The 27,570-nt window shown below is 42.4% G+C and overlaps 1 protein-coding gene across 1 annotated transcript in view; it reads right to left on the bottom strand.

Annotated features, from left to right (window-relative positions):
* NPHP4 (nephrocystin 4) overlaps positions 1–27,570 on the bottom strand; it is a 353,374-nt gene that overhangs the window by 299,790 nt on the left and 26,014 nt on the right. Inside the window, exon 4 of the mRNA XM_073656722.1 lies at positions 4,044–4,213. Coding sequence (XP_073512823.1) covers positions 4,044–4,213 — 170 coding nt within the window. The remainder of the gene's footprint in view (positions 1–4,043; positions 4,214–27,570) is intronic.

Raw genomic sequence — 27,570 nt, 5'->3', positions numbered from 1 at the left:
ATACCGGCTCGCATAGTCCATGATCACCAGAATATATTGGTGGCTTCGGGCTGACTTGACTAAAGGTCCTACTAAGTCCATAGTAATCCTCTCAAAGGGGATCTCTATCACCGGCAGTGGCAATAATGGACTACGGAAGTGGGGAGAGGGAGCGGTTATTTGGCAGGTGGGGCAGGACCTACAGTAGTTGAGAATTTCTCGGTAACACCGATGCCAATAAAATCTTAAAATCTTCTTTTGAGTTTTCTCGACCCCTAGGTCTCCCCACCAGAACATGTGAATGGGCCGTATCCGGTACCCTCCTTCTGCATGGCCCTGGCACTAACAGTTGTTCCACTGTCTCAAAGCCCCTTAGTTTAGCTACCAGATATAGCAACTCCCCCTGAACTGCAAAGTGGGGGAACCTTGTATAGGCCACCGGCTCTTGGGAAACCTCATTACATACAGTAACCTGGTCAAACGCCCCCTTTAAGGTCAGGTCCCGAACTGGAGCAGTCCCAAAGTTCTCTCTGGACATAGCTAACTCCGGGAGGTCTGCCTCCTCGGTCACAGTCTCGCCTTCATCGCCGGCAAGGACGTACAGTGGGAACTCATCCACTTGAGGCTTCGTCGGGGGTTCTTCTCCAGGGACCTCGCTTTTGCCCACGCTACTTAGTCCAGTTCCCGTCCCCCACAAGTCCCAAAATAACCACCCCGACCTTGTGGGACTGGGCACCAGAGTCTGTTCCCACTGTCACTGTGGCCACGGGATAGTCCTTGGCGTCGCCATGGATGCACCAAACACCCACAGTTTTGGAAGGGATCAACTGGTAGGGAAGGGTAGCTCTGATTAAGGTCACCAGAGTCCAACAGTCCAAGCACTTTCACTCCATTAAAGGATACTGCACACGCCTGTGGCCCCTCACCGGGTTGGCAGTCCACGCTGCAGGCTGGATAAGCATAATAGGAGACCAGTCTGCCTAGGCTGCAGTCCATGGGCTCAGGGGACATATGACACCTGGTGGCTACGTGTCCAGGGTTGTGACACCGCCAACAAACTATATCTTTTACAATAGTCCTTTTGGCACCTTCAGTGGGATGCCCCCCAGTGGTTTCACTAGACCCCTTCTGTGGTGAACCCGCCCCCTTTTGGGTATCCAGCACGGAGACGTGACTATATCCGGTTTCCCGAGGTATTTCTAAACCACCTGGTAACTCTCTACCAGGCCGATGAAGTCATCTGCGTTCTGGGGATCGCCCTGGGCAAGCCAGGTCTGTACAGACTTGGGAAGGGAGTGCATGAATTTATCAATGACAGCCCGCTCAACCATCTGGGCCGGAGTGGAGGACTCTAGCTGCAACCACTTCTGAATGAGATGCAGTAGGTCAAACATCTGCGAGCGAGGGAGTTTGTCGCTGGCATACACCCAGTGGTGGACTCTTTGGGCTCTCACCGCCATATTCACTCCCAGGCATGCTAAGATCTGTCTTTAGCTTGGCGTATTCCTTGGCATCCTGCAGTGCCAAGTTGTAATATGCGTTTTGGGGTTTCCAGACAAATATGGTACCAGAACCTCTGCTCACTGTTCTGGTGGAAGTCTCTCCCGGACAGCCACCCTCTTAAACACTGTCATAAATGCTTCTACATCATCCCCGGGGATCATCTTCTGTATGGCCCGTCTTACCGCCTTCCTGACGTGGGAGTCAGTGGGCCCTGGGGGTGGGGCGGTTGCCCTGACCTGGATGGTATCCGCCAGAAGCTGTATCTGCTCCTGCTGCTGCGCCTTTTGCTGCAACTGGATCTGTTGAAGCAACAGTTTGGTCGTCACCTGCTGCTGCTGGCTGTGCAAGTGCTGCTGGCTGTGCAAGAGCTGCTGGCTGTGCAAGAGCTGCTGGTGCATCTGTTGTTGGCTCTGCACAAGGTGCTTAATGAGCTCCTCCATGCTGCCGGACTTCTCTGGCTGGCGGACTTCACCCAGGACATACACCGGTCTCTGTGCCAGGTACACGTGTTCCTGGAATCTTGCATGGACTTATCAGTGGCAAGACGACTCGCTCGGCCGCTTCCGGAAGTAGACTCAGGCACTCGGATTTTCTCTGCAGGTTTTATTAAATGGCATAAAGCCCTGCAATCCAGCAAAATAAACACAGCCTTACTGGCAAAATGACAAAACAAAAGAATAAACAATAGCAGAGTCCATTTGAGTATGGGATTCACCCACACAGGTTGTAGTTCGAGCCTTCAACTCTGTCCTGAGCTGAAGCTCTACCAGTCTGGAGAACTTGCCTCTCCAAACCACAACAGAGAAAAAAAAAAACACTTAAACGTTGCTCAGCCACACCCTGAGGTGGAGGTATGGGGAATGACTTCCCTCCCATCTCTATGTCATTCCCATAAAATCACACCCTTTAAAAGTTAACCCCCAGCATATGACATGCTGGCAGAAAGTTTATTAGTTTCAGTTAACACAGGCTAGCAACCTGCGTGAAACATACTGCCCCTCATATATCATACCAGTTATATAACAACAAACAACACATCACATACTTCTGGTTGGCTTACACCTCATACCTGGTTGCAAATTAAACCATTTCACTGGAAATATTCTAACCTCACCTATTTTTACAGCTCGATGAATGTGACCTTCACACAACAAGTGTTTTTGTGAGCTCTATTTGAGATGCACTGCACTGCTGGGGTACCCGATCATACATGGATTGGCCACCTTAAAGGTGTTAAACACTACTCGGACAAGCCCTATGTTTCTCTCCAGTAAAAATATAACACTTACATTCACTTCCACTGCCGATGCCGTTCCAGCAGTGCCTGCACTTCGTCTACCGGAGATCTTGTTATGTTGCTATGTCATGCGATCCCTATGACCAATCAGTGCTGGCTTCACTCTCGTTTTCTTCGGACAAATCAAGACAACCGGAGGAAGTTAGAGCTGCGCCTGATTATCTCTCTCCTCCTCCAGATGTCAATTACGTCTATAAAAGAGGAGATTGAAGCCAGCGCTGATTGGCTGCAGTGATCCTGTGACATAATGTCAGGGGATCCCCAGGAGAGCCAATGACGGCATCACTGGAATGGCGCCGGCACCGGAGGGGAGTATAAGTAATTATTTTACTGGGGGGAAACGTAGGGATTCAGAAGGGGTTGTCCAAGTAGAGGACAACCTCTTTAAGCCATACACACAGTGGATTGAAGTAGATTAGTAGTTGAATCACAGTGAAAGATCGATCATTACACAGATGCAATAATCCACATTTTAGCCCATATTGGCCATTAATTCTTTAAACTTGTTATGGGGAGTATGAAGAGCAATCTTTCTGGGAATGTTCAGTGCATACTGTAAACCATGTATTTTATAGGATATATTTATTTGGTTCTTATGTCAAATTACCAGACAGGTCACCATTGTTGTCATTTCTGAGACTTTGTGGGACATGCAGGACAACCCCCTGCTTCTTATGATCCATGGCGCATACCCCAATATATAAAATACAGCAATACATAAAAAGAATACATTATATAAATCCTCCTTCTCTGACTTTCCACTCAAGTAATCACGACTGCTTTCAAATCCATGTTTTGATCTAAGTGTTTTGTTGGCCAGTCCAGACAGAAGGAAGCCATGATTTAGATATTTAACTGGTAGAAGGAAGCTGGTGATCTGCACCACTGGTGATAAAAATCCAGAAGACGGTTATAAAGGATGATCAGTGTGGAATTTTAATCTCGACATGTTTCGCAGTTAGTAAACTTCTTCCTCAGGAGTATCACGTTATGATCATCCTTTATACCATCTTCTAGATTTTTACTGGAATTACAGCACCAGCAGCGCAGATCACCAGCTTCCTTCTACCACGTTGGATCCTCAAACCTGTTGAAGATGGAATTATTATTTTTAAACCCTTATTCTTTGCTGTGGATTTCACATCCTCAGGAGGGAGCAGTTAATGTACTTTGATTCCTATACCCCATTGTTGATCAGATAAGACCCTATTGCGCTTGTATTGTCCCTCCTATCGCTCTATAATTTAGATATTTGCAGTGTTACCTCTTCTGCTGATTGACGGGCTCCTCCTCTGCTTGGCCGCTGAACAATCGCAATAACCCAAAGCCGCACGATGATTCCTGCAGTATCCCATCCCGCCTTCTAGTTATACATAGGACTTCAACCACAGCGACAACTGCAGGGTCATTCAGAGATGTATGGAAATATACCGTCTGAAAGGGAAGGAAGAAAACTTGTTTTTTTTGCTGTTGCCCACCTTGCACATATTCACCCCAAAATAAATCTGATAAGTAGAAAGTTGATATTACAGTTAGTATAACAGGATGACTTCGTATTGCGACTAATGGCAGGGGATGAGTCCGCGGCTGCTCCATAGAAGGTCTCCAGTATGTGATGAGTGGTTTTCCATTTTCGGCAAACCTCTCTTTCCCAGCTGTAGTTAGTATAGAAAAAAAAAAAAAAACACTGAGTTTTACACACCATCCCCAGGTCCAGCACCAAGTCTCCACCTCTTCTCCCGAAGTCTGCTACCTGTAGTGTTGACTTCACATCTGGCGTTGCAGCCAGTAAGTGCGCTAAGCAGCTCGTGCTGTCAACTTTGTCAGAGCTCGCTGAGCTCCGTGATTGACTGCAGTGCGCTGTCTGTGTGACGTCAGAGCTCCAGACAATAGGTGCAGACCTGGACCTGAAGAGGGTGAATAAAGCGCAGTTTGTTCGATTTTTTCAAATAAACTACAGCTGGGAAACAGGGTTTTTTTTTCTGAAACTGGGAAATCCCTTACATCATAGTGGCGGTGCAAGATATAAGAAGAAGAAAAATCAAGCTTTGAAGCCACATGTAAATTAGCGTGAAAGATCCATGGGGGCGTGGTCACTGCACTCAGATTTTATCGATACACCCCAAATGCACTTCTCAGATCATTTGTTTGTAATGTCAAAGCTTTATTTCCCAGCGCTAACACATCATATTATTACAAAATTGGTATAAATTATTATTATTGTTCTAGGAATTATCCAGTCATACCATTAGTTTCAGTAGTAAGATTGTCCGGACAGTTTCCTTTTAAAAGGGGAGGAGTTGTTAACCCAATTTTATTTATTTATTTATTTATTTTTTTAAAAACAGGGCAGAATTAAGAAAAATTAAAAAATATAGACGCTCACCCCATCACTCCTGTTCTAAGCTTCCTGGTTCCCTACTGGTTACTTTCTGGTCCATCCCGACCCACAGGAAATTACCTCTCAGCCAATCAGTGCCTGAGGCGGGTCACCAGCTTGGCCAGTGATTGGCTGAGCACTTAATTCCTATGTCGTTTTCTAATAAACTTCCTGTATCAGTTCCTCGCAGTTTTCTCCATCTCAGCCGATTGTAAATGAATTTAGTTTACTTCCAAAAAGGCTGGAACTTTTTTTCCTGGTCTTCTGATGGATACACAAGTTCTCAGCAAGTCTAGGTGCAGATGATGAGACTATGGTGACTTCGCGATGCAGCAAAAATCCAACAATCAGATTGGCATGGTCTTCAAACTGACTGAAGCTACATGTAGTTTCGTTAAAGCGAATCTGTCGCCAGATTTTACGATACTAACTGCATGCATTTTTTAACAGACCTCTTAGACCTGATGAGGCTAATGTACTTCCTTTGACAATCCATTTCAGAATAGTAGATGTAATCTTGTTCGGAAGTCTTTACTTAATCTCCACCTTCCTAGACTTATTAACACCTCCTCAGTGTTCCTCCTTCCCGCAGCAGCTGCAATCTCACGCTGCTCAGTACAAGCTGCAGCTGTCAGGCAAGCAGGGAGGGTGGAGACTGATTATATATGGACTCATTGGCTCCCTCACTCTTTAGCTGGATAAAGGTGGCATTGCAAGCAAAACTGCAGCGTACCAATAATACAAATCTAGCATAATACAGATTATAGTCAGAAAGTGTTACAATATCAAGCTGGCAATCAAGGCTCACTCCCTTCTTCCCTGAGATCTGAAATATCAGACATTTGACCAATTAGGTAATGCTCACACTTCTGCCATGTGGTTAAAAGTGGCACTGCAACATAAAATTAATGATTCAAACAGAGAAAACTGTAAATTTCAGAAACTGCCTCTAAAGTAAGCAAATCAAATAACTTGCCTCTATAAACCTCATTTTTCCCTCATTTTCTCCTAAACACAATGGTGATGTAGATCATAAAGTTACATTATTTAAAACAGCATAGAAATGAAAAAGTGACATTGTGCGAAGAATTTAAATGAAACATCGGCCCCCGCTGTCATTCCGCATTCATTTAGGAAAACAGAGAACGCGCATTACAAATAACTCTTGACATTTAAAAACACGGCTGCCCCGGAGCTACATTAATTCCTTCTCATTTTAAAAATCATCTTCACATATTCCCAGATCAGAGATTCATTTGATCAAGTCTCTGTGGCTCAGAGGACTGACCAGTTATTGCATGCAGAAGATGTTACAGGAGGATGGGGGGAGGGGGGGGGGGGTCTGATTCCTACATTTACCAGACACATTATAAAAGCAGGAAAGGTCACAATGGCTTGAATGGCATTCTTGTGACATCGCTCTTTAAAGTGGATGGTCAATTGCCACGAATATGTAATTTTTTTTATCTGGTGTAAATGTCCCTGTTTTCAAGAATCTGGTTCTGTTTTTGTTTTGTTCCTGTGTCTCTGCATTTCTGAGATATGGCCTCCTCTTCTCTTTGTAGAAGTAATTTTAGCCAATTCGGCATGACCTTCATCTTTTTGTGTACATGGCATCTTTGCCCAGTTTTCTGAGTCAAGTCAGTTACAAGAACATTCAGATTTTCTGAGATGGGTTTCGCCAGCGATTTTGCCATCATTCTTGTGGCAGCTCCGCTGCTGGGGCGTTCAATCCATTTGGCTTCCAAACCTTGAAAATGGTTTAAAGAAATGACATAGCACACAACAAGTGCACCACAGTGTCCTTTTGATATTGCTGTGCATTTTCTTCATTTAATGGGGCACTTTTGCAGCACTTTTTCAGACCTGTTCCAGGCAAAATCCACCTCAAGATGACACATGCCCATAGCCTGAGGATATGCGTACATAGACCAGTAGTTTTTGGAGCAGACATTGAGCTGAAACTAGTTATGTACACACAGAAATTTTTTAATTTTTTTTTTGTAGGAGTTTTTGGAGCTTAAAAGAAAAAGAAAAAAAACAAGAGACTCCAAGTTTTAGAGAAGTTTTGAGTTTTTGATAAGGATTCTGAGAGTTTTCTTTCAGTTTATGCTCCAAAAAAGACTGTGTGCACATAGCCCCTAAGCATAAACTTTCCAAATTCTTCTCCAAATCTCAAAACACCTCAAAAGCGGAGTTTCTGGCCAGGAAACTCAGGAAAAACACTCCATGTGCATATAGTGTAAGAAGGGGTACAAATTATGAAAAAAAAAATATTGAAAAACTAAAATTAAGTGCCACTCTGGAAGTAGAAATGATCTATTTTTCTTATACAAAGAAGCTTTTTTATTTTTGGGTGATTTTTTATGCGGATTCGATGCAGTTTTTGTGAATGGAATACAACCTTAATTTATGGAAGACGGTGACAGATAGGGATGAGAGGACCTGTGGAAATTTGGGTTCGTCGAGTTCGACCGCAATTTGGTCCAAGTTCGGTTCCGGTACCAGAACTGTACCCAACCCCATAGAAATCAATGGGGACCCGAACTTTGGAGCTGGAAAAATCTCCCTCCTCCCCCGTCACAGTCAGTGTTCGGAGTTCAGCACCAGACACTAGGTGTCTGGTACGAACCTCGAACTTCACAGTTCAGGTTCGCTCATCTCTTGTGACAGACTCCTCTCAGGCCTTTTACAACGCGTCAACCAAGTGCAACATCACCAGCCACAAAATCCAGGCGGCGGAAAGCAAAATGTTCACACTGTGCAATTGTGCTGTGCTTTTTGGACACTGTTTTATAAAAATATGATGGATAGTGATGACACCTCTTTGTTCAATCTCCATTTACATATGTCGGCCAGTGACCCTGTTTCCTTCACAGGTGATGGTCCCAGATTTGGGACCTTTATGCAGCATAATCACTAAAACAATGGTAGGACGGCCCAAAAAGTCTCATGCCCAGGTACACCCAATTCTAAATAAAAGGGGCCCATGTATGAAAGTTTTTGGGTGGCCTTGAGAGACTGCATCTCCTGGTGTCTTCAGGTATCTCCATGCCTGACGTCAGATTTGGCAGAAGAACACAGATGAGGACACTAATTCTGCACAATTGTTGCTTCTCTAACTTTCATAAAAACAACAATTTTCTATAAAATTGCAAAAAAGATGTACAGAAACAACAGCTGACAGTGCAAGAATTCCCCTGACCGCACGTTATCATTACTCCCGGTGTATTATCACTGCTCCCCGTGTGCCTGAGAATTGGTGACATTGAAACCACATATTCCCTTATCTGCAGTTGACAGTTACCCTCCATGACGGAATAAACAGATTTCTGAATCACTGAAGGCGCGCTCGGATTTAATGCCCTCGTCCTCGCTGCACACACACCATTTAGCACTGGTGCTCAGTTTACATTTCTCATCAGAACAGGCATAATGAAAATGACGGGGAGAACGGCGTGCATGCCGCAAGACCCCGAGAGATGGTGCAAGGGGATTATTCCAATAAGGTCATAAAAACAAAGCACAATAATCATCTTTATTACAGATGGATACAAATACCAAACCTCAGCACCGAGAAATTCACCACAGATATGGGAAGTCTCCAGTCTGTTCTGTACATATATGTCCACAGTAGGCAGTATTATAGTAGTTATATTCTTGTATATAGGGGCAGTATTATAGTAGTTATATTCTTGTACATAGGAGCAGTATTATAGTAGTTATATTCTTGTACATAGGGGCAGTATTATAGCAGTTATATTCTTGTACATAGGAGCAGTATTATAGTAGTTATATTCTTGTACATAGCGGCAGTATTATAGCAGTTATATTCTTGTACATAGGAGCAGTATTATAGTAGTTATATTCTTGTACATAGGAGCAGTATTATAGTAGTTATATTCTTGTACATAGGAGCAGTATTATAGTAGTTATATTCTTGTACATAGGAGCAGTATTATAGTAGTTATATTCTTGTACATAGGGGCAGTATTATAGCAGTTATATTCTTGTACATAGGAGCAGTATTATAGTAGTTATATTCTTGTACATAGGAGCAGTATTATAGTAGTTATATTCTTGTACATAGGAGCAGTATTATAGTAGTTATATTCTTGTACATAGGAGCAGTATTATAGTAGTTATATTCTTGTACATAGCGGCAGTATTATAGCAGTTATATTCTTGTACATAGGAGCAGTATTATAGTAGTTATATTCTTGTACATAGGAGCAGTATTATAGTAGTTATATTCTTGTACATAGGAGCAGTATTATAGTAGTTATATTCTTGTACATAGGAGCAGTATTATAGTAGTTATATTCTTGTACATAGGAGCAGTATTATAGTAGTTATATTCTTGTACATAGGAGCAGTATTATAGTAGTTATATTCTTGTACATAGGGGCAGTATTATAGCAGTTATATTCTTGTACATAGGGGCAGTATTATAGTAGTTATATTCTTGTACATAGGAGGCAGTATTATAGTAGTTATATTCTTGTACATAGGGGCAGTATTATAGCAGTTATATTCTTGTACATAGGGGCAGTATTATAGCAGTTATATTCTTGTACATAGGGGCAGTATTATAGTAGTTATATTCTTGTACATGGGGCAGTATTATAGCAGTTATATTCTTGTACATAGGGGCAGTATTATAGTAGTTATATTCTTGTACATAGGAGGCAGTATTATAGTAGTTATATTCTTGTACATAGGAGGCAGTATTATAGTAGTTATATTCTTGTACATAGGGGCAGTATTATAGAAGTTATATTCTTGTACATAGGGGCAGTATTATAGTAGTTATATTCTTGTACATAGGAGGCAGTATTATAGTAGTTATATTCTTGTACATAGGAGCAGTATTATAGTAGTTATATTCTTGTACATAGGGGCAGTATTATAGTAGTTATATTCTTGTACATAGGGGCAGTATTATAGTAGCTATATTCTTGTACATAGGAGGCAGTATTATAGTAGTTATATTCTTGTACATAGGAGGCAGTATTATAGTAGTTATATTCTTGTACATGGGAGCAGTATTATAGCAGTTATATTCTTGTACATAGGGGCAGTATTATAGTAGTTATATTCTTGTACATAGGAGGCAGTATTATAGTAGTTATATTCTTGTACATAGGAGGCAGTATTATAGTAGTTATATTCTTGTACATAGGAGGCAGTATTATAGTAGTTATATTCTTGTACATAGGGGCAGTATTATAGTAGTTATATTCTTGTACATAGGGGCAGTATTATAGTAGTTATATTCTTGTACATAGGAGGCAGTATTATAGTAGTTATATTCTTGTACATGGGAGCAGTATTATAGCAGTTATATTCTTGTACATAGGGGCAGTATTATAGTAGTTATATTCTTGTACATAGGAGGCAGTATTATAGTAGTTATATTCTTGTACATAGGAGGCAGTATTATAGTAGTTATATTCTTGTACATAGGAGGCAGTATTATAGTAGTTATATTCTTGTACATAGGGGCAGTATTATAGTAGTTATATTCTTGTACATAGGGGCAGTATTATAGTAGTTATATTCTTGTACATAGGAGGCAGTATTATAGTAGTTATATTCTTGTACATAGGAGCAGTATTATAGTAGTTATATTCTTGTACATAGGAGGCAGTATTATAGTAGTTATATTCTTGTACATAGGAGGCAGTATTATAGTAGTTATATTCTTGTACATAGGAGGCAGTATTATAGTAGTTATATTCTTGTACATGGGAGCAGTATTATAGTAGTTATATTCTTGTACATAGGAGCAGTATTATAGTAGTTATATTCTTGTACATAGGAGGCAGTATTATAGTAGTTATATTCTTGTACATAGGAGGCAGTATTATAGTAGTTATATTCTTGTACATAGGAGGCAGTATTATAGTAGTTATATTCTTGTACATGGGAGCAGTATTATAGTAGTTATATTCTTGTACATGGGAGCAGTATTATAGCAGTTATATTCTTGTACATGGGAGCAGTATTATAGCAGTTATATTCTTGTACATAGGGGCAGTATTATAGTAGTTATATTCTTGTACATAGGAGGCAGTATTATAGTAGTTATATTCTTGTACATAGGAGGCAGTATTATAGCAGTTATATTCTTGTACATAGGGGCAGTATTATAGTAGTTATATTCTTGTACATAGGGGCAGTATTATAGTAGTTATATTCTTGTACATAGGAGGCAGTATTATAGTAGTTATATTCTTGTACATGGGAGCAGTATTATAGCAGTTATATTCTTGTACATAGGGGCAGTATTATAGTAGTTATATTCTTGTACATAGGAGGCAGTATTATAGTAGTTATATTCTTGTACATAGGAGGCAGTATTATAGTAGTTATATTCTTGTACATAGGAGGCAGTATTATAGTAGTTATATTCTTGTACATAGGGGCAGTATTATAGTAGTTATATTCTTGTACATAGGGGCAGTATTATAGTAGTTATATTCTTGTACATAGGAGCAGTATTATAGTAGTTATATTCTTGTACATAGGAGGCAGTATTATAGTAGTTATATTCTTGTACATAGGAGGCAGTATTATAGTAGTTATATTCTTGTACATAGGAGGCAGTATTATAGTAGTTATATTCTTGTACATGGGAGCAGTATTATAGTAGTTATATTCTTGTACATAGGAGCAGTATTATAGTAGTTATATTCTTGTACATAGGAGGCAGTATTATAGTAGTTATATTCTTGTACATAGGAGGCAGTATTATAGTAGTTATATTCTTGTACATAGGAGGCAGTATTATAGTAGTTATATTCTTGTACATGGGAGCAGTATTATAGTAGTTATATTCTTGTACATGGGAGCAGTATTATAGTAGTTATATTCTTGTACATGGGAGCAGTATTATAGCAGTTATATTCTTGTACATAGGGGCAGTATTATAGTAGTTATATTCTTGTACATAGGAGGCAGTATTATAGTAGTTATATTCTTGTACATAGGAGGCAGTATTATAGCAGTTATATTCTTGTACATAGGGGCAGTATTATAGTAGTTATATTCTTGTACATAGGAGGCAGTATTATAGTAGTTATATTCTTGTACATAGGAGGCAGTATTATAGTAGTTATATTCTTGTACATAGGAGGCAGTATTATAGTAGTTATATTCTTGTACACAGGAGGCAGTATTATAGTAGTTATATTCTTGTACATAGGGGCAGTATTATAGTAGTTATATTCTTGTACATAGGGGCAGTATTATAGCAGTTATATTCTTGTACATAGGGGGCAGTATTATAGTAGTTATATTCTTGTACATAGGGGCAGTATTATAGTAGTTATATTCTTGTACATAGGGGCAGTATTATAGTAGTTATATTCTTGTACATAGGAGGCAGTATTATAGTAGTTATATTCTTGTACATAGGAGCAGTATTATAGTAGTTATATTCTTGTACATAGGAGGCAGTATTATAGTAGTTATATTCTTGTACATAGGAGGCAGTATTATAGTAGTTATATTCTTGTACATAGGAGGCAGTATTATAGTAGTTATATTCTTGTACATGGGAGCAGTATTATAGTAGTTATATTCTTGTACATAGGAGCAGTATTATAGTAGTTATATTCTTGTACATAGGAGGCAGTATTATAGTAGTTATATTCTTGTACATAGGAGGCAGTATTATAGTAGTTATATTCTTGTACATAGGAGGCAGTATTATAGTAGTTATATTCTTGTACATAGGGGCAGTATTATAGTAGTTATATTCTTGTACATAGGAGGCAGTATTATAGTAGTTATATTCTTGTACATGGGAGCAGTATTATAGTAGTTATATTCTTGTACATGGGAGCAGTATTATAGCAGTTATATTCTTGTACATAGGGGCAGTATTATAGTAGTTATATTCTTGTACATAGGAGGCAGTATTATAGTAGTTATATTCTTGTACATAGGAGGCAGTATTATAGCAGTTATATTCTTGTACATAGGGGCAGTATTATAGCAGTTATATTCTTGTACATAGGGGCAGTATTAGAGCAGTTATATTCTTGTACATAGGGGCAGTATTATAGCAGTTATATTCTTGTACATAGGGGCAGTATTATAGCAGTTATATTCTTGTACATAGGGGCAGTATTATAGCAGTTATATTCTTGTACATAGGGGCAGTATTATAGTAGTTATATTCTTGTACATAGGGGCAGTATTATAGTAGTTATATTCTTGTACATAGGGGGCAGTATTATAGTAGTTATATTCTTGTACATAGGGGCAGTATTATAGCAGTTATATTCTTGTACATAGAGGCAGTATTATAGTAGTAATATTCTTGTACATAGGGGCATTATTATAGTAGTTATATTCTTGTACATAGGGGCATTATTATAGTAGTTATATTCTTGTACATAGGGAGCAGTATTATAGTAGTTATATTCTTGTACATAGGGGCAGTATTATAGTAATTATATTCTTGTACATTGGAGCAGTATTATAGCAGTTATATTCTTGTACATAGGGGCAGTATTGTAGTAGTTATATTCTTGTACATAGGGGCAGTATTATAGTAGCTATATTCTTGTATATATGGAGCAGTATTATAGTAGTTATATTCTTGTACATAGGAGCAGTATTATAGTAGTTCTATTCTTGTACATAGGGGCAGTATTATAGTAATTATATTCTTGTACATAGGGGCAGTATTATAGTAGTTATATTCTTGTACATCGGAGCAGTATTATAGTAGTTATATTCTCATATAGGGGGGCGAGTAGTGTTATGCCATCTATGGATATAAATAAAACAGTTATTTTTAGGCTAGTTATATTCTGGGATCACACAGACAATAGTCTGTTCACCATTGTCATCCAGCTTTCCCGAAAATGAAACATAAGAAGTAACATATCTTCCATTCCTACCTCTGTATAATAAAGGGGTCAGAGTTGTTAGCTGCCAGATTGTGAATTCCTACCACACAATGCATCAAATCTATAAATATGGGGAATCACAGTCCACAATAATAAAGTCACAATGTTAATGCTCCATTTCAAGCCGGGCTTATTAGGAGACAAAACAAGCACGGGGCCGAGGATCACCGGAGCAGAGGAGCGCCGGGTATAAATATCGCTCCTCGCCTCTCTAATAGCAACAAAATGCTGCTTTGAAAATCGCCTTGAAAGGCAGAAATCTGGTTGCACGGTCGTCGCTGTCACAGCGCAGCATGACATTTGATCCGGTAACTGCATGCGGAGCTCATTAGGGATAATAATGACTTTTTTTTTTTTTTTTGCAATAAAAGCAGCATTACAGGATAACTGGCTACTTCTCAGGCATTGTTTGGTGAGGACAGTAAGCTCGGGCACATTTGCATTGTGTCATTTGGGGCAGATATCCCACTAGCAAAAATAAATTATAAAATATAAAGAAAGAAAATAAAAAAAGCAAGATGAAGACACGTCACAAACACTGCTGAGAAACACTTACACGTCACAGTATAACCCAAGTGGATTACCCTTTAGAGGTTGCGATGAGTGCAGTTGGGGTACGGTCTGGCGGTGCAGCCAGCCACATGCATCCAAATCTCCGCCGACCATAGAGGCCAACAGCCACAAGGTTTTGTTTCATTCTCAGGTGGCCATTCGCCTCCCGAAGATGGTTGAAGCTTAGGCCGAGCTGCCACCGCAAAGTCTTAGTCTTAAGAGGACCAATTGTGAATCAATATCACCTGCATTGGTGCAAATAAAAGTTAGAACAGGAGCACTAGAGGGGGAAAGCAAGACCACCAACAAAAAGTGACTGGTTCGCAGGTGGTGGTCAGAGACAGTGACTCCTTTTTTTTTCTGACCAATTCTCCCCTAGTTTTGCGTTTTGCTGTTTTCCTGGTCACTTCTGGTGGGATGAGATACTTGTAGCACATTCTGGTTACAAAGGTAGCCCAGCTGCTTCAGGATGGCACATCCACATGTGTCATCGCAAAAAAGGTTTGCGGTGTCTACCAGCAGAGTCTCAAGAGCATGGAGCAGATAGCAGGATGCGGCGGCTATAGGAGGAGAGCCAGAGATGGCAGGAGAGGCGTCGACGCGGCAGAGGGAGCCACATATACTCCTTTGTGCAAGGTGTAACAAGAGGAGAACTGCCAGAGCCTTATAAAATGACCCTTATTAGATATTGGTGTGCATGTTTTTAACCAAACTGCCAAAAATAGACTTCATGTGGGTGACAAGCCTCCAGTAATATCCAACAGTACCCCAACTGCTATTAGGTATCGGGATGAAATCCTCAGAGCTGATGCTGGTGCAGTAGTTCCTGGGTTCCTCCTGGTACAAGACAATACCCGGCCCCATGTGGCCAGAGTGGAAGCAGCTCCAGGAGGACAAAAAGAAGTGACCCTGGGGGCAATGATTTTCCTGGACTCAAGTCTGTTAGGTCACTACTGTAAGGGTCCATTTTCATGGGCGGTATGATACAACCACCGATTGGTAGGCCTTTACCTATCGGTTTTCGTTTAATAGCCTGTTTCCAGTGGCAGACCAAAGTAACTGATACACACCCAGTGATCCGCAATAGATTGCTCAGGTCACATAGGCAGCCATTGTTCTCGGCAGCACGAGTCCTGTTTACACAGATTGGTGCGCTGCCGAGAATGTTGATCTTTTGTGCTGCACAAAAGATCATTTTAACCAACGAACAGCATTTTTCCCATACATCAGGTGATCGATAGCCTGATCCCACGGAAACATTTTCACGAAACCAGTATTTTTAAGAACGCTCATTTACGATAATCTTGCAGTGCAAATGCAGCTTAAGTCTTCCTCCGGATTAAAACAATAAATAACATTCGCTTGATAATAAACGGTGGCAGATGTCAGATTTGACATCCCTTTAATAAAATGTGACTTCTCGTGACCTGGTTCCCTGATTGTGATTTATAGGATCAATATTTCAGTCTGTTCCTATACTGTCAATTATATTTTACAGGACAATAATTCTACATTTCTTATATTTTTTAATATAGCCATTTAATAGAAAGGGAAACCTTTTACAATTTTCACAAACTTTTTAACTCTAAAGAAGTATGCTTGCATGCTGAGCAGTTCCCTTTGCCACCAGCAGATGGAGCCAGAGTAGAGCTACGCGCCCCATATTCAGCATTGTTACCTGCACACAGAGAACATGTAATTAGGATATCATTAGAGGAGATGTCGCCGTGTGACGCTGGCATTTGAGCGCCATGTCACATGTTACTCTGTAGCCCTAGCCTAAAAAAAAGTAATGAAAAAAAGACCTGGGTTCACAAACATGTGATGTGAGTTACTTATTGTAGCGACCCCAGATCAATCCTTGCAGAGGACGATATTAGAACATCCCTTCATAAAGAACAATAGCAGTGGAAAAGTAATAAGAAATATGTGAGCAGGGAATTCAGTGCTGGGTATATAGAAAGGTTTTGATTAAAGGGTCGTCATATCAAGAATCCCAGGTCTAGATGAGCAAGTGAAGGTTTGGGGGTCCCTCCATGGTACAGGGCTCTCAATGTAGTGTATCTGACCAGTTCAGGTATTGCGCTGTCAATCATGACTTCCAGCTAATATTACAACTCCCCAGCAGCGGCCACTCCAGGGAACAGGAACGGCCGCCTACATATCTCCCCCATCTGCTGTGGATCCAGAGGGACGATCCCAGATATGGAAAGCTGTTCCACAAGGACACACATACAAATGAATACAATGGTGGAGTAGGGAGCTGTCAGCCTGCAGCTCCATCATCCGGCCTGTGTGTCCTCAGCACTGTATGAGTCCCAGTGCAGGAGGCACAATCCCATCATTAGAAGCCGCCTGCTGTGCTGCCTCACACAGAACAGAGGGCTGCAAGTTTGCTCTGCTCATCATGGGAACCCGGCTAGGAGACCATATGTTTTTTTGTACTTCTTAATGCCTATTCTGCCTGAGAAGGACTGGGGGGCATCATACTGTGGGAGGGGCACTGTGGAGGCACCATAATGTATGTGGGGCATCATATTGCGTGTGGTAGCTTCATACTTGGGAGGAGCACCACGAGAGCACCATACCGTATGAGGGGCACCGCGAGGGCACGGTACCGTATCAGGGGCACCGTGAGGGCACCATACCGTATGAGGGGCACCGCGAGGACACCATACCGTATGAAGGACACCATACCGTATGAGGGGCACCACGAGGGCACCATACCGTATGAGGGGCACCACGAGGGCAGGATACCGTATGAGAGGCACCGCGAGGGCACCATACCGTATGAGGGGCACCGCGAGGACACCATACCGTATGAAGGACACCATACCGTATGAGGGGCACCACGAGGGCACCATACCGTATGAGGGGCACCACGAGGGCAGGATACCGTATGAGAGGCACCGCGAGGGCACCATACCGTATGAGAGGCACCGCGAGGGCACCATACCGTATGAGGGGCACCGCGAGGGCACCATACCGTATGAGGGGTACCATACCGTATGAAGGGCACCATACCATATGAGGGGCACAGTGAGGGCACCATATCATATGAGGGGCACCGCGAGTACACCATACAGTATGAGGGGCACCGCGAGGGCACCATACCATATGAGGGGCACCATACCGTATGAGGGGCATCGCGAGGGCACCATACCATATGAGGGGTATTATTAGAACATCATACTGTATGAGGAGCACTGTAAGGGCATCACGTGAGGAGCACTGCAGGGTATTATACTGTGGCACTATGTGGGGAGGCACTGTGAGGGCATAAAAATATGAGTAGGGGCACTATACTAAGTAGAGGCAGTTTTATTGGGGACTCAGACTATGTTGAGGGGTTTTGCGGTGCGGTCACACTACATGGGGAAATATAACGCATGGGGGAATCACAGTTTCTGGGAACACGAAGAGGCTTCACTAAGGGGCACTATTTCTGTGTAGACATTGTTGCAGGCACCATGGGGAGCACTAATATTACTGGGGGCCCTCTGGAACAGTTACATATAAGGGCTCTATGGGGAATCACTGTTTGTAATGGGGACACTAGTACAGTTACTATGGGGGCACGCGGTCAGTTACATTTGGGGGGGCGCTATGGGAAGCACTAAAGTTATGGGGATAGTTTGTTACAGTTCCTATAGTCAAGAACTATTATTATGTAGGGACAATATGGGGGAGCACCAATACTACTGAGGCCGGAGAACTGCCCACTAGGCACATTTATCTTTGAGGGGACACTGTGTGGGCACAATTACTGTGAGGGGCACTATGTACCTGCCCAAAAATGATTTAAGTGGCCATTATGTGGTACTAATTATTGTTAGGTACAATATTTGTTTGACACAAATATTTTTTGGGAGATGCACTAAATACTGTGGGGGGCGCTAGATTAAAGATTACGAGACCAGACATCTCTTTCTATGTCTAGAACTAGAAGAAACTTGTGTCCGGAACAGTTCCTGCCTTAAAGGGATCCTGTCATGCTGAAAATGGTGTCTGATCTGCAGGCAGGAGGTTATATAGCAGGAGCTGATCGACTGATGGACATTTCTATTGGAAAAGTTTCAGGAAAACTTGATTTTTTTTCCATAATTATAATCCCCAATGTCTGTAGCCTATGAGTCCAGTGGGCGGTCCTACTACTGATTGACAGTCTTCTCTGTATAACTTTGCCTGCAGAGACAGCTGTCAATCACTAGTAGGACCGCCCACTGGACTCATACATACAATCACCAGGGATTTCAATTAATAAAATGCAAGTTATACTGAATCATTTCGTATGAACCTATATATTATTCAGCTCAGCTTCTCCTTCTGACTTCTGAGTTTGGACTGTGTACAACGTGACAGGTTCCCTTTAAGTGCAAAGAAAAACAAGCAAACAAATGAAAAGCAGAAATTATCTGCAGAAAACACAGAAAAATAAACATTTTGGGCTTCCCGTACTCCCAGCTGTCAGCACAGGGCTGTACGGGGGAACACACTATATATGTATGCATGTATATTGAAAACAGCTTTCCACTCAGGCAACAGCCAGATCTCATGAATTAGGAGTGTCAGAAGAATGACAGGGAGCTGCAGAGCTGAATGTATGTCATTAACTCATCACAATTACCCCGAGGCCGGCATCTTCATGGAACGCTGCTGCCCTCTAGTGGCCATTATGTAGAATGCACACAGAAAACTGAAATCTGACAATAAGGAAAATCTATAACCGCAGCAGAGACGCAGCTAAAGATTCCTGGGCTCCTATGTGAAATCTGTGTAAGCGCCCACTTATGTGCCATGTGTGCGCTTGGAATAAAACTCCAACATGAATATTCATCCACCACTACATTTACAACGCTCCTCACTGCAGTAATGCTTGGGACCTCTATGCTAGTGATCAGTGGCAGTGCCAGCAATGGGTCCCCACATCAATCACACATTTACCATCAATGCGGATGAATGGAGCCTGTGCTGAAAACTGGAATCTAATCTACATTTATATTGTGAATATGTTCCATTACTAATCTTGTAATAATTCCGAATTCCAACACATACTCCAGAGCTGCACTCACTATTCTGCTGGTGGAGTCACTGTGTACATACATTACATTACTTATCCTGTACTGATCCTGAGTTACATCCTGTATTATACTCCAGAGCTGCACTCACTATTCTGCTGGTGCAGTCACTGTGTACATACATTACATTACTTATCCTGTACTGATCCTGAGTTACATCCTGTATTATACTCCAGAGCTGCACTCACTATTCTGCTGGTGCAGTCACTGTGTACATACATTACATTACTTATCCTGTACTGATCCTGCGTTACATCCTGTATTATACTCCAGAGCTGCACTCACTATTCTGCTGGTGGAGTCACTGTGTACATACATTACTTATCCTGTACTAATCCTGAGTTACATCCTGTATTATACTCCAGAGCTGCACTCACTATTCTGCTGGTGGAGTCACTGTGTACATACATTACATTACTTATCCTGTACTGATCCTGAGTTACATCCTGTATTATACTCCAGAGCTGCACTCACTATTCTGCTGGTGGAGTCACTGTGTACATACATTACATTACTTATCCTGTACTGATCCTGAGTTACATCCTGTATTATACTCCAGAGCTGCACTCACTATTCTGCTGGTGCAGTCACTGTGTATATACATTACATTACTTATCCTGTACTGATCCTGAGTTACATCCTGTATTATACTCCAGAGCTGCACTCACTATTCTGCTGGTGGAGTCACTGTGTATATACATTACATTACTGATCCTGTACTGATCCTGAGTTTCATGATGTATTATACTTCAGAGCTGCACTCACTATTCTTGAATGTCCCACAATTTAGAATGGTACCGGGATGTAGGGAGGTGCTCGTTCGGCCTGTATGGGCTGTATATTAAGAATAGATTGTAGTTGCTGCATTATTATTGTTTTTTTGACTGGTGTCTGATCTACAATTATAACATTTTATTGTCTCCTTCCCCCAAAGTTCACATGTTGCCCCCATTTGCAGTCAGTTGAAAGTCTGTAAAATGTGTCCAAATGAAATATTCTACAGCACTGTATTTTCTATGAAGATTTTGCAGGCATTTAATCCATCCAGGTGTGGGATATTAGAATAAAAGATTCCACATCCATGGTGGCCAGGATGGTTCCTTCTGGTAGAGGACCTACTGCTGCTAGTTTATTCAGTAGGTCAGTTGTGTCCTGAACGTAGCTGGGTGTACTCTTTACCAGGGGTATTAATGCCTGCAAAGTCTTCATAGAAAACACAGGAATTGATGCTGATTTTGTGGTTAAACTTACAGAATTCATCCTCACCCACAATTACTTTGAATTTGATAACATATATCTTCAGGAGAATGGTACAGCGATGGGAAGTAAAATGGCTCCACAGTATGGAAATCTTCTCATGGCCAAGCTTGAAAGTGACTTTCCGTCCCCATGTCTCATCAGGCCTCTGGCCTACTATCGATTCATTGATGATATTTTAGTCATCTGGACGGGGTCTGAGCAACAGCTGAAGATGTTCCATTAACACTTTAATCGATTTCATCCCACCATCAACCTAACACTCAACTACTCCTGTACTGAAATTAACCTTTTGGACACCATCATCAAGCTACAGAACAATGAAATAGAGACATCCTTGTTCTGGAAGCCAATCGACCATCCAACATACCTTAAATGGGACAGTTTCCATCCAAAACACAAACTATTGTCTACAGCCAAGCCATCAGATACAATCGGATATGTTCCAACCCTATGGATAGAGACAAACACCTTGGTGGCCTCAGAAAGACCTTTTTGAATCAGGGCTACCATCCAAGAACAATTGAGAACCAGATTACAAGAGCCACCAGAATATCAAGGAATCATCTCCTACATTACAAAACCAAACAAGAAAGCAACCGGGTGCCTCTAGTAGTCACCTACAATCTAAATCTGGAGGCGCTAAGGAGAGCTGCACAGAAACTGCAACCCTTACTACAAAAAGATGCCCGATTACAATCCATATTTCCAGACCCCCCACTTCTGTGTTTCAGACAGCCCCCAAATCTAAGAAGCATCATTGTCAGAAGCTCCCTGTCATCTCCTCCAGCTACAGGTACCTTTCCTTGCAATCAGAAAAAATGTAAAACCTGTCAGTTTATAACGACCACAGACAAGATAAAGATCCCCATCTCACATCAGGACTACAAGATCCCAGGTACTTTCAGCTGTATCACATCTAATGTAGTGTACTTAATTATATGTACCAAATGTCCAGCTGGGGGTCTTTATGTAGGGGAGACAGGACAAAAAAGCTTAGGACAAGGATGAATCATCATCGCCACACAATAAAAGAAAAAAGAATAAATCTACCTGTAGCAAAACATTTTTTGTATCCCTGATCATAGCATCATGGACATTAAATTACTGGTATTAAAAAGTTTACTTCAAATCTCAGAGACAGAAAAGTTGGGGAATACAAACTTATGACAACCATTGGTGAACTCAGTGCAGGAATGAATGTGTTGCATGGATTTAGGTCTTTCTATATCAAGTAAGGAATGTGCTCCTCAGACCTGTGGGGTCATCACAACCCCGGACCAGACTTCAATCACAGGACAATAAAACATTCACACTCCTCATCTATTAACCATTTCAATATTTACGGCTAAAACGGTTTCTCTCTCTCTCTCTCTCTTACTAATAGTTCTGCTTTAATTCACTTGTCTCATCTATTCCATTATTTCTGTATATAAATATGTGACTCTTCAGATTTTGTGTTATTCTGTTACGCTCACACCTGGACCTTCTGGGGTGAGCGTTGTTTGTGGTCCCACTGGGCCATGAGCTGAGGAGTGCCTGGAGGGGCGTGACTAGGGGAATCGCCAGATCCAACCCCGGACGCACAGCGGCTTAACAACTCCACAATCCGAGGAGGGACGAGGGAGGTGACCCAGGTGATACTCCAGGGCAGACCCCTATCACTCAGCTGTTGACCCACACCGGGGTATGTAGGTACTGGCAGGTTTGGCTGGTGTGTAAATAAGCACTGGCAGGTGAAGTAGGTCTAGCGGGAATGCAGATAGACAGGTGAGTACTGGCGGGCACGACTGATAAACACGCAGGCAGAGGCGGGCACGGCTGGTATACAGGCAGGTAAACAAGCTGGATAGGGACCAGTACAGACTGGGTTACAGGAGCAGAACCGCAGGTGCGGACAAGTCAGGAATGCCGCAAGCGCGGGCAAGGCAGGAATGCCGCAAGCGCTGCCAGGCAAGCGCAGGGAGATAACCAGTACACAGAGGATGAATACAAGGACAGGGTAACGGAACAGATTGAATCTGGCTCTCACAGGGTACTTACTATGAAGTACCGTGCAGACACAAAAAACTCACAAACAGAAGTACAGAGACAACTGGATAGGAGTTTGGTCCTGGTTCAGACACTGCAGGTAAGGGAAAGGTACTGGAGTAGATACAGGAGGTAGAGGGAAAGATATGACATAGAAGCTAACAGAAAACAGGCTAGGACACAGTTCAGACAAGAGTGGACACAGGAACGAGATACAGGTACGTGCCTTGGCACTCAGGGTGCAGAAATATTTATTTATTTTACTCTCTTATATAGCACCACTAATTCCACAGCGCTTTACAGACATTATGGGCACTGTCCCCATTGAGGCTCACAATCTACATTCCCTATCAGTATGTCTTTGGAGTGGGGGAGGAAACGGGAAACCCACGCAAATACGGGGAGAACATACAAACTCCTTGGATTTGTTGTCCTTGGTGGGATTTAAACCCAGGACCCCTGCGCTGAAAGGCTGCAGTGCTAAGCACTGAGCCACCGGTCACAGGTATAGGTAACAGGCCTGGGTACACAGTCCCCAGGGTGGCAGAACAGTATAGATTCAGGACAGGACCTGGCAACTCAGTAGTTGCACAGAACACACTGAGCGTAAGTGTTGCTCAGGCACTTCTCAATGGGTGGAGGTGGTTTAAGTATCCAGTGCCTCACAGAAATAGGCTGGGGACATTTTAGGAATGTGCGCACTGTTCCTTTAAGACTCAGGAAGTTCCTTCCAGCGCCGCCGCCCTAAGCCTGCAGACAAGACACAGGCACACAGCAAGCAGAGGAGAATAGTGCGCAGCCTGGACTGGTGAGTAAGCTGGCGGCCCTGCATGGTGGGAGATGGAAAGCCATGCCGGCATGCCGCCGGGGATGTTACATATTCTATGCCTGATGAAGAGACCCTAGTAGGCTGGAAAGCTTGCAATTTGTTACCATCTTTTCAGTTAGCCATTAAAAAGGTATCAACCACTGAGGACTCTCAAATCTAAATATTTTTTACCAATAAAACCCCAATTTATCCCACACAAAACCAGCCCCCACTCAGGTCTGTAATCTGTCACTGGAACTATAGGGGGTTCCCACAATACTGATAGAACAAAGACTCTGGAAAAGCGACGGCTCCTGCCCCCTCAACTAAAATCCTGTGAATTCTGCGCTCAAATCCAAAAGCCCCCTCCTGAGCCCCACTGTGCCTAAACCCCAGTAAGCGGCCACATGTTTGGCATTATTGTAGTGAGGAGAGAGCACATAATTTACGGGGTGTGTGTCACCAGAAGCACAAGCTGGGCACAATATATGGGGGCACTATGTATGGGCACAAAACTGGCATATTTGCAATTCTCCAGAATAAAGCCTGGCGTGAATGTTACAAACTAGTGCAGCCCTAGAGGAATTCATTGAGAGGTGTAATTTCTACAATGGGGTCATTTTTTTTTTTTTTTTTTTTTTTTTTCCCCGCTGTTCTGGCAAACGTCGCCTACCAAAATCTGTGCTCCAAAATCCAAATAGTGCTCCTTCCTTCTCAGCCCTGACGTGTGGCCTAATACTAATTTCTGATTACATATTGGGCATCACCACGTTCGGGAGAAACTGTGCAATAAATTATGGGGTCTAGTTTCACAATTATTATTGGTTGGCACTCATTTTAAAATGCTCCTCTATAGAACCCTGCATATGCATATGGTTTTGATCCTGAAGAAGGGGGTTACACTTAAACGCGTAGAAAAATATTAGACCCTTTTTTTTTTTTTAATTATCTCTGGAATTAGATGCCACTTCATCAGTTGGCAGCGCGGATACAGACCACAAACTTTTTTTTTTTTTTTTTTTTTTTTTTTAAAAAGGAACTTCTGTGAAGCACCTGGGGGTTCAAGGAGCTCACCAGACATCTACATACATTCCTTGAGGGGTCCATTTTCCAAAATGGGTTCTCTTATGGGGGGTTTCCACTGTTTAGGCGCATCAGGGGCTCTCCAAATGCAACATGGCGTCCGCTCTCGATTCCTGACATTTTTTGCATTCAAAAAGTCAAATGGCGCTCCTTCCCTTCCGAGCCCTGCCGTGCGCCCAAACAGTAGTTTTACCCCACATATGAGGTACCGGCGCACTCAGGAGAAATTGCACAACAACTTTTGTGGTCCATTTTATCCTGTTACCCTTGTGAAAATAAAAACATTTTGGGCTAAAGTAATTTTTTGTGAAAGTAAAATGTAAATTTTTTCCTTCCACATTGCTTTAGTTAGTGTGAAGCACCTGAAGGGTTAATAAACTTCTTGAATGTGGTTTTGAGCACCTTGAGGGGTGCAGTTTTTAGAATGGTGTCACTTTTGGGTATTTTCTGTCATAAAGGCCCCTCAAAGTCAGTACAAATGTGATGGGGTCCCTAAAAAATGGTTTTGTAAGTTGTAGGGAAAATGAGAAATCGTTGGTCAACGTTTAACAAAAAAAAAAAAATGTTTCAAAAGTTGTGCTGATGTAAAGTAGACATGTGGGAAATGTTATTTATTAACTATTTTGTGTGACATATCTCTCAGATTTAAGGGCATGAAAATTCTAATTTTGAAAATTGTTACATTTTCAAAATTTTCACCAAATTTCCAATATTTTTACAAATAAACGCAAGTCGTATCAAACAAATTTTGCCACTATCACAAAGTACAATCTGTCACGAATAAAGAATCTCAGAATGATTAGGATCAATTGAAGCGTTCCAGAGTTATTACCATATGAAGTGACACTGGTCAGAATTAAAAAATTTAGCCTGGTCATTAAGGTCAAAATTGGCTCGGACACTAAAGGGTTAAAATTGTGTAGGCTTCAGAGCCAACATACATAGTAATCATAATGTGTGCAGATTTCTAAGTTAAAGGAGTTACCCAGTTTACATCTTTAGAATACAGACATCCTGTGTGTAAAACTAAAATACACTGCTCAAAAAAATAGAGGGGACACAAACAACACAATGTAACTCCAAGTCAATAACACTTCTGTGAAATCTACCTGTCCAGTTATGAAGCAACACTGATTGTGAAGCAATTTCTCCTGCTGTTGTGCAAATGGAACAGACAACTGGTAGAAATGATAGGAAATTAGCAATATACCCCCTATAAAAGGAGTGGTTCTGCAGGTGGTGACCACAGACCGTTTCTCTGTTCTCATCCTTTTTGGCTGTTTTGGTCACTTTTTCATTTTGCCATTGCTCTCACCCCTAGAGGTACAGTAACATGAGGCGGTGTCTACAGTACAACCCACAGAAGTTGCTCAGGTAGTGCAGTTCATCCAGGATGGCACATCAATGCGTGCTGTGGCAAGAAAGGTAGCTGTGTCAGCGTAGTGTCCAGAGGCTGGAGGCGCTACCAGGAGACAGGCCAGTACACCAGGAGACGTGGAGGGGGCCGTAGGAGGGCAACAACCCAGAAGCAGGACCGCTACCTCCGCCTTTTTGCAAGGAGGAACAGGAGGAGCACTGCCAGAGCCCTGCAAAATGACTTCCAGCAGGCCACAAATGTGCATGTGTCTGCACAAACGGTTAGAAACCGACTCTATGAGGGTGGTATGAGGGCCCGACGTCCACAGATGGGGGTTGTGCTCACAGCCCAACACCGTGCAGAATGCTTTGCATTTGCCACAGAACACCAGGATTGGCAAATTCGCCACTGGCGCCCTGTGCTCTTCACAGATGAAAGCAGGTTCACTCTGAGAACATGTGACAGACGTTACAGAGTCTGGAGGCGCCGTGGAGAGCGATCTGCTGCCTGCAACATCCTTCACCATGACCAGTTTGGCAGTGGGTCAGTAATGGTGTGGGGTGGCATTTCTTTAGAGGGCCGCACAGCCCTCCATGTGCTCGCCAGAGGTAGCCTGACTGTCATTAGGTACCGAGATGAGATCCTCAGACCCCTTGTGAGACCATATGCTAGTGCGGTTGGCCCTGGGTTCCTCCTAATGCAGGACAATGCCAGACCTCATGTGGCTGGAGTATGTCAGCTGTTCCTGCAAGATGAAGGCCTTGAATCTATGGACTGGCCCGCCCGTTCCCCAGACCTGAATCCGATTGAGCACATCTGGGACATCATGACTCACTCCATCCACCAACGTCACGTTGCACCACAGACTGTCCAGGAGTTGGAGGATGCTTTAGTCCAGGACTGGGAGGAGATCCCACAGGAGACCATCCGCAACCTCATCAGGAGCATGCCCAGGCGTTGTAGGGAGGTCATACAGGCACGTGGAGGCCACACACAATACTGAGCCTCAATTTGACTTGTTTTAAGGACATTACATCAAAGTTGGATCAGCCTGTAGTGTGTTTTTCCACTTTAATTTTGAGGGCGACTCCAAATCCAGGCCTCCATTGGTTAATACATTTGATTTCCATTGATGATTTGTGTGTGATTTTGTTGTCAGCACATTCAACTTCATACAGAACAAAGTTTTCAATGAGAATAGTTTATTCATTCAGATCTAGGATGTTGTAACATACCTGGCGGCATCCTTGCATAGTGGTCCATCTACCACTGTGCAAGAGCGCGCACTTGATTTCCAGTCCAGACTATCACTCTGGCTTTC

Source organism: Phyllobates terribilis, unplaced genomic scaffold, assembly GCF_046119375.1.
Source record: "Phyllobates terribilis strain yellow unplaced genomic scaffold, ASM4611937v1 Scaffold_12__6_contigs__length_324123572, whole genome shotgun sequence".
Classification (NCBI taxonomy): Eukaryota; Metazoa; Chordata; class Amphibia; order Anura; family Dendrobatidae; genus Phyllobates; species Phyllobates terribilis.
Note: the sequence above shows the minus strand (reverse complement) of the source record. Positions and strands in the feature narration are given on the sequence as shown.